The following is a 12,703-nucleotide window of genomic DNA, read 5'->3' on the forward strand; positions in this document are numbered from 1 at the left end:
AAATGAGTTTTCCTCAAAATCAAATCTATGAAGAACAAAGAAAATCACATGTTTGTTATAAGCCATATGGAATGATGCAAAGAAACACCGAAAAGACACAGATTGAATTAAGAAAAATGATGAGTTCTGATTTTCTTTCTGTAACAAAGATGGCCGAATGTGACAGACAGAAACAGGTGGTGAGTGACATCATGGCCTGTAAACTGAATACTCTGCTCCAAGAATCTATCAGCTTCAAAATGGCAAGAACCTTTCAGGATATTTTTTGCAGAGAAATAAGTATGGGTGTAGGAATTGGCTAGGAAAAAAGTAATATATATTGTGTAACAGTGTTATACAATTAGTGAGTTATATGTAATTATTTTATAGAGTATAATCCTGTAGTTTTATGGTTTGTGGATATATACATATTCATACAGTAGATATAGAGTGTTTGTAGAAGTAGAAATAGTAGAACTGTATTTTTTAGTGAAAATTAAAATCTACTCCAGTAATAAAATTTAGAATTATGAATATGATATTAACCTTCTCTTTTATTTTTCCTTAGAATTTTCATTTCAAAGCAGGACTTAATTGGGAAAAATTCTCTTACAAGGATTTATGACTTTATTTACACAGGAAGTTGCAATAGGTGTATGATTTTATATATATCTAACCCTTAAAAGGAAATAACTAATTGCATTTTAAAATGTGTGTGTGTGCTTTTCCTGCATGGCTTGAATGACAACCACAGCATGTGAAATTTGAACCTTGTTCTAATAATACAAGTATACCAGTATACTATGTCCCTGTTCTTAGGAAAAGAATTTTTAAGGGGTCTCAACTTTTGCAAACCAATGGAATTTTTTTTCCAGGCCTAAATGTCAAGTATAGCTATACAATATATATTTATGTCATGTGTATTTGGGGAATATTCTAAGAAATATTAAGAGACTAAATTTAAATAGTTTACAATGCATTGATAATTAGGATAATTTGGGTTAAAATACGTGTATTCATCACACCTTCGTATGTGAGGTATTTGGTTTAAACTTAAATATGTGACACAGTCTGAGTGACAGTGACTGAGTGTATGAGCAGCTGCTGAGCGAGTAATGTGATACGTTTGTATGAGACCTCAGGATTCTGAATGAGAGAGAGAAAAAAAGAGAAAAAAAACAAAAAACCAAAAGCCTTTATCTTTAGGAGAAATATGCAGATCAGTTAAATTATTAGAATATTAGGATATATAATGAAATATTATCTATACAACATATATTTCTATAGTAATTATTATTTCTTGATTTAGTTAATTGTGGATAAGTGCAAAGTGCAATCGCACATCAAAATGGTTTATGCAAATTAATTTTTCCAAAGGATAATTTTATGATATTCAAATTAATTTTGATGGTTACACATCTTCAGACAAATAATGGTATAAGCAAGTATAAATTCACATAATTTATACATTAATTATTTTTAATTTTGGTTTTGATAAATGAATTATTTCATGAAACAATATTTTTTGGTATTAAGGGGGAACTATGTTTTTTGATCCTGACTACATCGTCACATTTGATTAATACCTCTTCTTCACACATTTTAATAGGAAATAAATAAATAAGGTTCAATGGTATAAGTATTGGGTATAATAACATTAAGTATTATAAAGAGTCATTTCTTTACAGTAAGAGGAATATTATATGCAAAGTTGCATAATTTGAATATTTTGGTAACACAAGTTTATGACAATTATGAAATAATCCAGATCATGGAAATATTAAGGGTATATGTTACTGAAGATATAACTACTCTGCATCAACATAAAGGACTTATTCTTATTTTTATTTTTATTCTTACTTTTCATTATTTTTAATTCTTTCACCAATATTTAGTAAAGTAATATCTACTGAGAATATTGCTTCATTAAATATAGCAATGATATGGTTTTATTACAAAGGAAATGTTTCACTTCTGAGTTATATGCAACAATTCTTTTATTCATTCATTCACTCACTCATATATTCTTATTTTGGTTCATGGCTATACATTCCTACATATTATTAGTATAATAAATATATTCCTTATTAATAAAGATGATAACACTGGTTACTTAAAACACAGTGACACCTATGGGTTGAAAAAGGTAATTACACCTATGACATAAAAAATGTTCTATCACATGAAAAATATGGATAATAATGTATTATCACTTATTATTAGTTTATTATTTCAAATATTGAAATCTATATATGGTACAAATTCTGATAATTATATGGATATTACTGATTGCTATGGTACGCTGTGATATTATAGGATAGGAAAATTACCAGATTTGGTATAGAATAGGGAATGAAGACTTCAAGCAAGATACTGAAATTACGTTAATAAAGACTTTTCATATTAAAATTGATTCTTATCAGTTGCAAGAAGAAGAATGCCGCGATCCAGAAGTCCCAGAAGGTAACAAAGCTATGATTACTGAGTAACTATGTTAATTACAAATGCAGAATTCACCACTGACATTCACAAGTGCAGTATCCACCACTGACAGTCACAAGTGCAGTATCCACCACTGACAGTCACAAGTGCAGTATCCACCACTGACAGCGACAAGTGCAGTATCCACCACTGACAGTCACAAGTGCAGTATCCACCACTGACAGTCACAAGTGCAGTATCCACCACTGACAGTCACAAGTGCAGTATCCACCACTGACAGTCACAAGTGCAGTATCCACCACTGACAGCCACAAGTGCAGAATCCACCACTGACAGTCACAGGTGCAGTATCCACCACTGACAGTCACAAGTGCAGTATCCACCACTGACAGTCACAAGTGCAGTATCCACCACTGACAGCCACAAGTGCAGTATCCACCACTGACAGTCACAAGTGCAGTATCCACCACTGACAGCGACAAGTGCAGTATCCACCACTGACAGTCACAAGTGCAGTATCCACCACTGACAGTCACAAATGCAGTATCCACCACTGACAGTCACAAGTGCAGTATCCACCACTGACAGCCACAAGTGCAGAATCCACCACTGACAGTCACAGGTGCAGTATCCACCACTGACAGCTACAAGTGCAGTATCCACCACTGACAGTCACAAGTGCGGTATCCACCACTGACAGTCACAAGTGCGGTATCCACCACTGACAGTCACAAGTGCGGTATCCACCACTGACAGTCACAAGTGCAGTATCCACCACTGACAGCCACAAGTGCAGTATCCACCACTGACAGTCACAAGTGCAGTATCCACCACTGACAGTCACAAGTGCGGTATCCACCACTGACAGTCACAAGTGCGGTATCCACCACTGACAGTCACAAGTGCGGTATCCACCACTGACAGTCACAAGTGCAGTATCCACAACTGACAGTCACAAGTGCAGTATCCACCACTGACAGTCACAAGTGCAGTATCCACCACTGACAGTCACAAGTGCAGTATCCACCACTGACAGCCACAGGTGCAGAATCCACCACTGACAGTCACAGGTGCAGTAACCACCACTGACAGTCACAAGTGCGGTATCCACCACTGACAGTCACAAGTGCGGTATCCACCACTGACAGTCACAAGTGCAGTATCCACCACTGACAGCCACAAGTGCAGTATCCACCACTGACAGCCACAAGTGCAGTATCCACCACTGACAGTCACAAGTGCAGTATCCACCACTGACAGTCACAAGTGCAGTATCCACCACTGACAGTCACAAGTGCAGTATCCACCACTGACAGCCACAAGTGCAGTAACCACCACTGACAGTCACAAGTGCAGTATCCACCACTGACAGTCACAAGTGCGGTATCCACCACTGACAGTCACAAGTGCGGTATCCACCACTGACAGTCACAATTAAAGTGTCTAACCTGACAACCAGAGGACGATGATCCTATGATGCTGAGATGAACTGTGTTATCACGTTCTTACCAAGTTCCAGAGGTTTCTAATCACCTGTAAAGCTTCAATGTAAAGCTGGTAAACAATGAAGGTAATTATCAGGAAGCTACAACCCTGACATGTGTCCTGTGCATTAGGACAAGGACTGGTTATGGTGCTATGTTTAGCAAGGAAGAGTCATTTTAACCCTTGCTTTGCTGACCAAAGACGTCACACCTGTTCAAAGACCAGTGCCGATGGAGGATTCCAGAATATCCAAGGCGAGCCAATGTAAGCCCAGGTTTTTAAAGGTGACACTGCACAGATATTAAAGCTGCATTTCATCTATAGACTTTGTTTCTTATCAACATTTGAATTTATGGACTTTGATTTTTACACAACACGATTTCTACAACATCTATATGCTATAGAAAAACTGTGTTTCTAAAAGAACCAAGAAGAAGACAGAAGACATCAAAATGAAGACCAGATGACATCAGATGATGACTGGACCTGAGATGCTTCAATTTAGATTTAGGGAAGTATAATTATACATATTGTATATGAATATTGTTCACGGCTTACCATAACATGAATTCACATCAATTATGTCATTGAGTACTTATAACGGTAATCTGATATTATTATTATTATTATTATTATTAATATTAAATTATTTTGTCAAAGAAGAAGAAAAGAAGAAAAAAGATCTCATTATATTTTGAGGGTTCCAATTAATGTCTGTCTCCCTCAAAAGGGGGAATTGTTAAATATTAATAATCCATTAATTTCTTATAAGACTCAGCTCTGTACATTGCTTTAGCTTACACGACATAGGCTATTTTTAAGCTTGGCTCATGGTAGAAAGACAGCTCCATATATGTAGAGACCACGTGCTTTAGGAGACGTATATAATTCATGGCTAACTGTAGAGGTCGCTCTTGCTCCCTCCCCATCATGAGACACAGACGCAAGATGACATAACTGAACAACTGGTATGTTACTTTACTACAAAGAAGCCTAAGAGAGCCAGAGGCCATTTGCCATGTGGGATCTTAGAGAAAGAAGATGACAAGCTTTTGCAATAACGGACAATTTCTCTTTCACCTATTTTTATGTTTTTCTGTAATAATCTTTTCTTTGATGGAAGAAACCAAATAAACCACTACATTTTTATCTGCTAACTAGTCCTGAGTATTTTACAGGATAAGCATTATTTTACAGAGGATAAGAATTTCCTTGACCTGTTAGTTTTGCCTGAGAGAGATTCCCAACAAATGTCTGGATAGTTGAAATCTCCCATGACAACTATGTCATATTTTTGGGAGAACTTGGCCATTTGATGCATTAAGAGTTCATCCATATCTTCAGCTTGCACAGGCGGCCTGTAGTAAATGCCTACAATGGTGTCCTTTCCATTGTTCTGTCCTTGTATTCTTACCCAAACAGTTTCCACAGAACTCCCATTCTCTGAAGCTTCAATCTCTGTGCAGATATACGCACTTCTAACATACAACGCGACACCTCCTCCTCGTTTATCAAGTCTGTTTCTTGCAAATAAGTTGTATCCTTCTAGTCTTGTATTCCAATCATGTGTATTGTCCCACCAAGTTTCAGTGATTCCAATGACATCATATTTTTTCTCCTGCGTTAGTAGTTCCAATTCTCCTTGTTTGTTGCCCATGCTTTGTGCATTAGTATAGAAACATTTTAGTTTGTGATTGGTTTCTCTTTCTCCAATATTTTTATTAATTAGATTCTTTTGTCTTTGTTCTTCCTTTCCACTTCTAATAGCAGAGTTCTCAATAGCATTTGTCAGGTGTATGGCTTTTTCTGGTCTTTTGCTTCCCTTCCCATGTTGTTCTAGTTTAAAGCTCTCCTTACAAGTGTAGCAAGACGACTTCCAAATACATGTTTTCCAGTCTTCGTAAGGTGCACCCCATCTCTAGCAAGTAGTCCATCGTAAAGGTAACTCACTCCGTGATCCAGAAATCCAAATCGTTGCTGACGGCACCATCGACGTAGCCAGTTGTTCACCTGCAGAATCTTATTCCACCTCCTTGTTCCATGGCCATCCACTGGGAGGATGGAAGAGAAGACCACCTGAGCTCCCAGTTCTTTCACTTTCTTGCCTAAGTCTTCAAAGTCTCTGCAGATGGTTTCCAGGTCGTTTCTTGCGGTGTCATTTGTCCCCACATGTAGTAACAGGAATGGGTAGTCATCTGTAGGTCTGAAGAGTCCTGATATCCTGTCAGACACATCTTTAATTTTTGCACCTGGAAGACAGCACATTTCTCTTGAAGTTATATCCGGTCTGCAGATAGCGGCCTCTGTTCTTCTCAACAGGGAATCCCCCATGACCACCACTCTCCGTTTCTTCTTCACAACATTTTTCTTTCTCCATCCAGTAGGACTCTGAAGGCGTACAAGGTTGCTGTTTGTGGGCAAAGTCTTATCCTGATATATTTCTTCATTGGTTTCCTGCGTGAGAGCCTGGTACTGGTTCCTGAGGAGTATGGGTGCTGACTGCCTCCTGATCCTCCTGCTTCTCTGGGTCACATGTCTCCATTCCTCTGTTTCTTCAGGTGCACTTCGAATTTCTTCTCTTTCTGTAACATGAAGAGATAATTCTGCTCTGTCTAAGAACTCTTCGCCTTCCTTAATGATCTTCAACGTAGCTAACCTCTCTTCGAGACTTTGCAACTTTTCCTCCAACAGGGACACAAGCTTGCATTTGTGGCATGTGAAGTTTGGCTTTTCCACTGGTAAGTCTGTGAACATGTATCAAGAAATGCAGCTCACCAAATGGCTCCTGGCCTCTTCCATATTGCGATTTCTTAAAAACGATGAAAGATGAGCCAAAATTCGGCGCGCGGCTTTACGATTTCCTCTTTTCAGCTGCAACAGCCAAAACCCAGTGATCGTTGAGCTCGCGGAGACTCTTCACTTATCCCAGAAGGCAGTGGGAATATGCAAATGATCTCCTCAAGACTCTTCCCCTGGTTTTTCTGGTCAAGAGATACAAGAGATGCTGCGTTTAGGGGTCATTGAAGAGTCAGATAGTCCCTGGGCATCCCCAGTAGTGTTAGTGCCCAAGAAGGATGGGACTACACGGTTTTGTGTAGACTATCGTAAGCTCAATGAGAAAACAGTGACGGATGCATATCCCATGCCGCGTGTGAATGAGTTGTTAGACCGGCTGGCGGGGGCAAAGTATTTGACCACCATCGATCTATGCAAAGGCTACTGGCAGATTCCCCTTAGTCCTGACGCTATTCCCAAGTCGGCATTTGTCACCCCGTTCGGCTTATTCCAGTTTCGAGTTATGCCATTCGGGATGAAGAATGCCCCGGCGACCTTCCAAAGGCTGGCTGACCGGCTTCTGGATGGTCTCCAGGACTATGCTTGTGCCTACCTGGACGACAATGCCATCTACAGTGCGACATGGGAAGAGCATCTAAATCACCTAGAGACAGTATTGGACAGGATCCACCTGGCCGGAATCACCTTGAACCCAAACAAGTGTCACGTGGGCAAAGCAGAGGTTCAGTATTTAGGGCATTGGGTGGGAAGTGGGAAACAGCGACCAGAACCAATCAAGATTGAGGCCATAGCCAAATGGCCCACCCCACGCACTAAAACCCAGGTCATGGCGTTTCTAGGGACAGCGGGGTATTACAAGAAATTCGTTCCCAATTACAGCAGCGTAGCCAAGCCCCTCACTGATCTGACCCGTAAGAACCAACCCCGCCAGGTAACCTGGACCTCAGAGTGTGAGGAAGCCTTCCGCCAACTAAAGGACGCCCTCACCAATACCCCTGTATTGGCCGCACCCGATCCAACTAAACGTTTCCTGGTTCACACAGACGCTTCTATGTTTGGATTGGGGGCAGTGCTGAGCCAAGTCGGGCTGGACGGCAAAGAACACCCGGTAGCTTACCTGAGTCGGAAACTACTGTCCCGTGAAGTAAGCTATGCGGCCATCGAGAAGGAGTGCCTGGTGGTAGTATGGGCACTCAAAAAGTTGCAACCATATTTGTATGGACGACAGTTATCCCTCCTAATGGACCATAATCCCCTAGTTTGGCTTAATCGGGTCTCCAGAGACAACGCCAGATTGCAGCGGTTGAGTTTAGCCCTACATCTTCTGGACTTCACCATCCACTACAGACCCGGCAAACAAAACGGTAACGCCAATGGACTAAGTCGACAAATGGAACTTGTACCAAACCCATAAACTTCGGTCATCCCCAAACCGATCCGTTAAGGATCAGACTGTGTATGCCGATCGCGTCGCTGAAAAGGGGAGCCGTGTTACGGAACCACTCAGCACCCAGAATATGTTGTGCAGTTATATGTATGTATAGTAGGTTCTATGGGAGATGCATGTCCCTAATGCATCAGCCCACAGGCTGCGGCCTGCCGCCCCCCTCCTAAATATCGGCAGGCTCCGGCCACCAGCGGCTATTGTAATGTATGTCTGGCCTGCCGCTTTTCTATTGGCCTGCCCTCTGTATCTGTGTGATATATTCTGTGACCTGTGAGTAAAGTGTTGTCAGACTGGAAATACGTGGAGAAGCAGTGATCTTTTATATGTGCCCATGTAACCAAGGAATTCCAGCCAGCGTCCTTCATTCAGACTCCTGCCAAAGCAGAATGGACCTCCGGAAACACGGGGTGGTACTGAAAGAGGTACCCGAGATAGGAAGACCCCGTTGCACAGATTAAACAACAGTAAACCAGAGTTGCCCTCATTTATGGTGGACCATTGGAGCTACTATGAATCCTGAGCAGAAGATTAGAGAAAATAATATTGCTCCCCATTTCAGGAGAGATTGTGCAGTAATCTGAATTCCTTAGGATCAAAAACAATGTAAGTTATGACGTGGAGTGAATCCATGATACCAAGGCTCAAGCCATGCCAACACAGATCCTGCAGGCATGAATAAATGTATATTTCAGCCATCAGCCACGCAGTTTGGAGAGGCGAGTTGTAAAATAATCGCCAGGATTCAAGTACCGCGTGTACCGCATTACTCGCCAAGTACCAAATCCTAATGAGTAGACTCGCTCATCCCTAGTGACCATGAGACATTCAGCAGCACAGAAGGGAGAAAAGGTAGATTCATCTGATAAGATCTCAGGGATCTAGGAAACCAACAGCATCATTACCCTCCGCTTTCTCTTACAAGCCCAGCATACTTTTCTTCAAGTGATTTTCTATCTTGTCAGCACATTCTATGTACGCTGTCATTTGGCTTTATAGTTTAGAAGGCTCTGGCTGTTACCTGTCTAATTCCTGTCTCTTTGTCTTGAGAATAAAATTTAGGATTTCTATGCAGCCACAGCTCCAGTTCCGAGTAGCGGCAGCAGCGACGGGTGTTGATGCGAGAGACTCGTGCAAGTTTCTTGCATCACACAAAGTAGTGTGATCCCGGCCTAACTTTGCGTTCAGTGTGACCCTTTAAGCGCACACTCGGCCTATATTGGGTCAGGTACAAGCGATCATATAGATCTCTCTTTAAGGGATCACCCTCACACTAATACCAGGGGGTAGGTGAATCCTCCATGTGGTAAGTTCTATAGAAAAGGGCTTTCAATGCCCAAAGTAATTTGAACAGTTTTGGGTGGAGGAGAATGTTGTGGACTAGAGGCAAAATGGTGATCATGGTAATACGGCCGGACTACACCACCGATAAGGCAGCCACAGCCGGTGACTGAGAGGAATCTGTGACTTCTCTGCATTCAGTGGTTACTACTCACCTGGGTAGTCATATGTGGGAATCTCCTCTTTACACCACTCATCACCCCTCACATATGTCTCTGTAGTATTAATATGGGTCAGATCTTCACCCTGAAACAAATATTGTAAAAGTCACCGACAGATGGAGAAGTCCCATCTATGATCAGCTCTAATCCTGCCATCTCCACCGCTCTCATCACACAAGTATAAAACATATAATACTGGTGGATAAAACAAGACTGAGCACAAGACCTTCACAGCCGTCTACACATCATAGGGGAGATCTCCTGACACCTTCTCTCCATCTACCTGATGATCCTGAGGAGCACTGGGATCTTCTTGGTTACAGTCCTGTGGAAGAAGAGGACGGGGACATCTCTCTGGTGTTGTCCTCTTACTGGATAGATCTGGAGGAAACACATACAGGGACTGAATTCATTCTCTACATACAGATAATTATAGGCCGTGTGTATTTAGTCCTGTCTATTACCTGGTGATGTGAGGGGCTGGGGAACCTCCATTATGACGTTCTTGTACAGATCTCTGTGTCCTTCTAAATACTCCCACTCCTCCATGGAGAAATAGACAGCGACATCCTGACACCTTATAGGAACCTGACACATACAATGATACCGTCATCCCCCGATCCCTTCATAGTGTTACTGTATAATGTCCCAGCATTCCCAGCAGTGTCACCTCTCCAGTCAGCAGCTCAGTCATCTTGTAGGTGAGTTCTAGGATCTTCTGGTGATTGATGTCCTCATGGATCAGGGGGTGAGGTGGAGGCCCCGTGATTGGGCTCAGGGGTCTTCCCCATCCCTCAGACACAGGGTCCTGACAGCGATCATTAGAGGTCTTCTTCACCACTGTGTAATCCTGGTTATGGAGAGACACATTAATAAATCTCACTACAGACATTCCCAGAGTCCTCACCTCTCCAGTTCTGTCCATCTGTTATTCCCATAGATAAGAATGATGTAATGTGACGTCATCAGAATCTCTCACCTCTCCAGTGAGACGGAAGAGGATCTCTAGGGTGAGGTGTAATATCCTCTCCACCATCTTGTGTCCGTCCATATCCATCCTTGATGGGTAAATTTGCTGATGACACAAAGCTAGGAGGGATAGCTAATACTAGAGAAGAGAGAGAGAGGATTCAAAAAGATTTAAATAAACTGGAGAAGTGGGCAGCAACTAACAGAATGGTTTTTAACAGGGAGAAATGCAAAGTACTATATCTGGGCAATAAAAATGAAAAAAGCATATACAGAATGGGAGGAATAGGCCTAAGCAACAGCACATGTGAAAAAGACTTGGGTATACTAATAGATCACAGACTGAATATGAGTCAACAGTGTGATGCAGCAGCAAAAAAGGCAAATGCAATTCTAGGATGTATTAACAGAAGCATACAGTCTAGATCACGTGAAGTCATTATTTCCCTCTACTCCTCTTTGGTCAGACCTCATCTGGAATATTGTGTCCAGTTTTGGGCACCACATTTTAAAAAAGACATCAACAAACTGGAGCAAGTTCAGAAGAGAGCGACCAGAATGGTGACCGGTCTGCAAACCCTGTCTTATGAGGAAAGGTTGCAGGATTTGGGAATGTTTAGTTTGCAAAAGAGAAGACTGAGAGGAGACTTAATAGCTGTCTACAAATATCTAAAGGGCTGTCACATTGTAGAAGGATCAACTTTATTCTCATTTGCACAAGGAAAGACTAGAAGCAATGGGATGAAACTGAATGGGAAGAGACACAGATTAGATATTAGAAAAAACTTTTTGACAGTTAGAGTGATCAATGAGTGGAACAGGCTGCCACGAGAAGTGGTGAGTTCTCCTTCAATGGAAGTCTTCAAACAGAGGCTGGACAGACATCTGACTGGGATGATTTAGCAAATCCTGCTTTGAGCAGGGGGTTGGACCAGATGGCCCAGGAGGTCCCTTCCAACTCTACGATTCTATGATTCTATGAAATCAGGAAAATTCTCTTCTGTAGAAGATCTTCACTGAAAGGATCCGATATTGTAGAGACCTGAATGAGAAGAAGATGATCCGATGTAACACCATAAGAATCCTGTGTAATAATACAATTACTGGAGATAATAAGGGAAACATATGAGATTTATTATCTTACAGGGTTTAGTTTTCTTCCCTGACATCTACTAATATAACCTATATATTTAGGCCACAGACAACAAGCAGTTTCCTCCTCGGAGTCGGCAGCTGAACACGTTCCTCATAGACTCATCTTCCATAACGCTAATTCTCGTCTCATTACCGACACTGGAATCGGCATTAGCAATACTGCAGGAGAGATTCATTACACGCGACATGAGAAATAACTCCTTCATGATGAGGACGACATCTTCATCTTCTACTACGGCTCTAGAGACAGATTTGGCCAGAGTCGGTCACTGCCTCCATCCCCACCGGCCGTCTATATGAAGGTTTCCCGTCTTCCCCGCACTGGAATCTTCTATCTATATGTAATATATGGGTACAACCCCAAGAACACAGGGCCTAGTGGGGGAAACATCATACTTTGGGGGGGCTTTTCTGTAAAGGGGACAGGACAACGGCAACGTATTGAAGGAAGGATGGATGGGGTCATGTACCGGGAGATTTTGGCCAACAACCTCCTTCTCTCAGTAACAGCATTGAAGATGGGTGGAGGCTGGGTCTTCGAACAGAACAACGACCCGAAACACAGAGACAGGGAAACTAAGGAAAGAATAACACAGGGACCGAAAGGGTTAATAGGACTCACAGGAGGAACCGGCCCAGACAGCCGAAGATCCAGGAGGGTCCGCTACATATATGGCTGCTCTGTGCGCACAGGACCTGTGATGAGGTCACAGGAGGGGAGGAGTCAGGGGTCACATGATCAGGGGCCGTGTGTGTACGAGGTGTACGGAGCTGAGCCGTGTGTGTACGAGGTGTACGGAGCGGAGCCGTGTGTGTACGAGGTGTACGGAGCTGAGCCGTGTGTGTACGAGGTGTACGGAGCGGGGCCGTGTGTGTACGAGGTGTACGGAGCAGAGCCGTGTGTGTACGAGGTGTACGGAGCGGAGCCGCG

General features: G+C 42.3%; 1 protein-coding gene across 1 annotated transcript in view; it reads right to left on the reverse strand.

The window, feature by feature from the left end:
* Window positions 1-12,485, reverse strand: part of LOC141082473 (uncharacterized) — a 29,826-nt gene extending 17,341 nt beyond the window's left edge. The window contains exons 1-5 of the mRNA XM_073566413.1: window positions 12,395-12,485; window positions 10,628-10,756; window positions 10,319-10,498; window positions 10,113-10,236; window positions 9,643-9,726 (exon numbers count right to left, since the gene is read on the reverse strand). Coding sequence (XP_073422514.1) covers window positions 9,643-9,726; window positions 10,113-10,236; window positions 10,319-10,498; window positions 10,628-10,705 — 466 coding nt within the window. The 5' untranslated portion in view covers window positions 10,706-10,756; window positions 12,395-12,485. The remainder of the gene's footprint in view (window positions 1-9,642; window positions 9,727-10,112; window positions 10,237-10,318; window positions 10,499-10,627; window positions 10,757-12,394) is intronic.
* Window positions 12,486-12,703: the final 218 nt, after the last annotated feature.

The sequence above is a fragment of the Dendrobates tinctorius genome, unplaced genomic scaffold, assembly GCF_039654945.1.
Source record: "Dendrobates tinctorius isolate UK_male_01 unplaced genomic scaffold, ASM3965494v1 ptg000017l, whole genome shotgun sequence".
Lineage (NCBI taxonomy): Eukaryota > Metazoa > Chordata > Amphibia > Anura > Dendrobatidae > Dendrobates > Dendrobates tinctorius.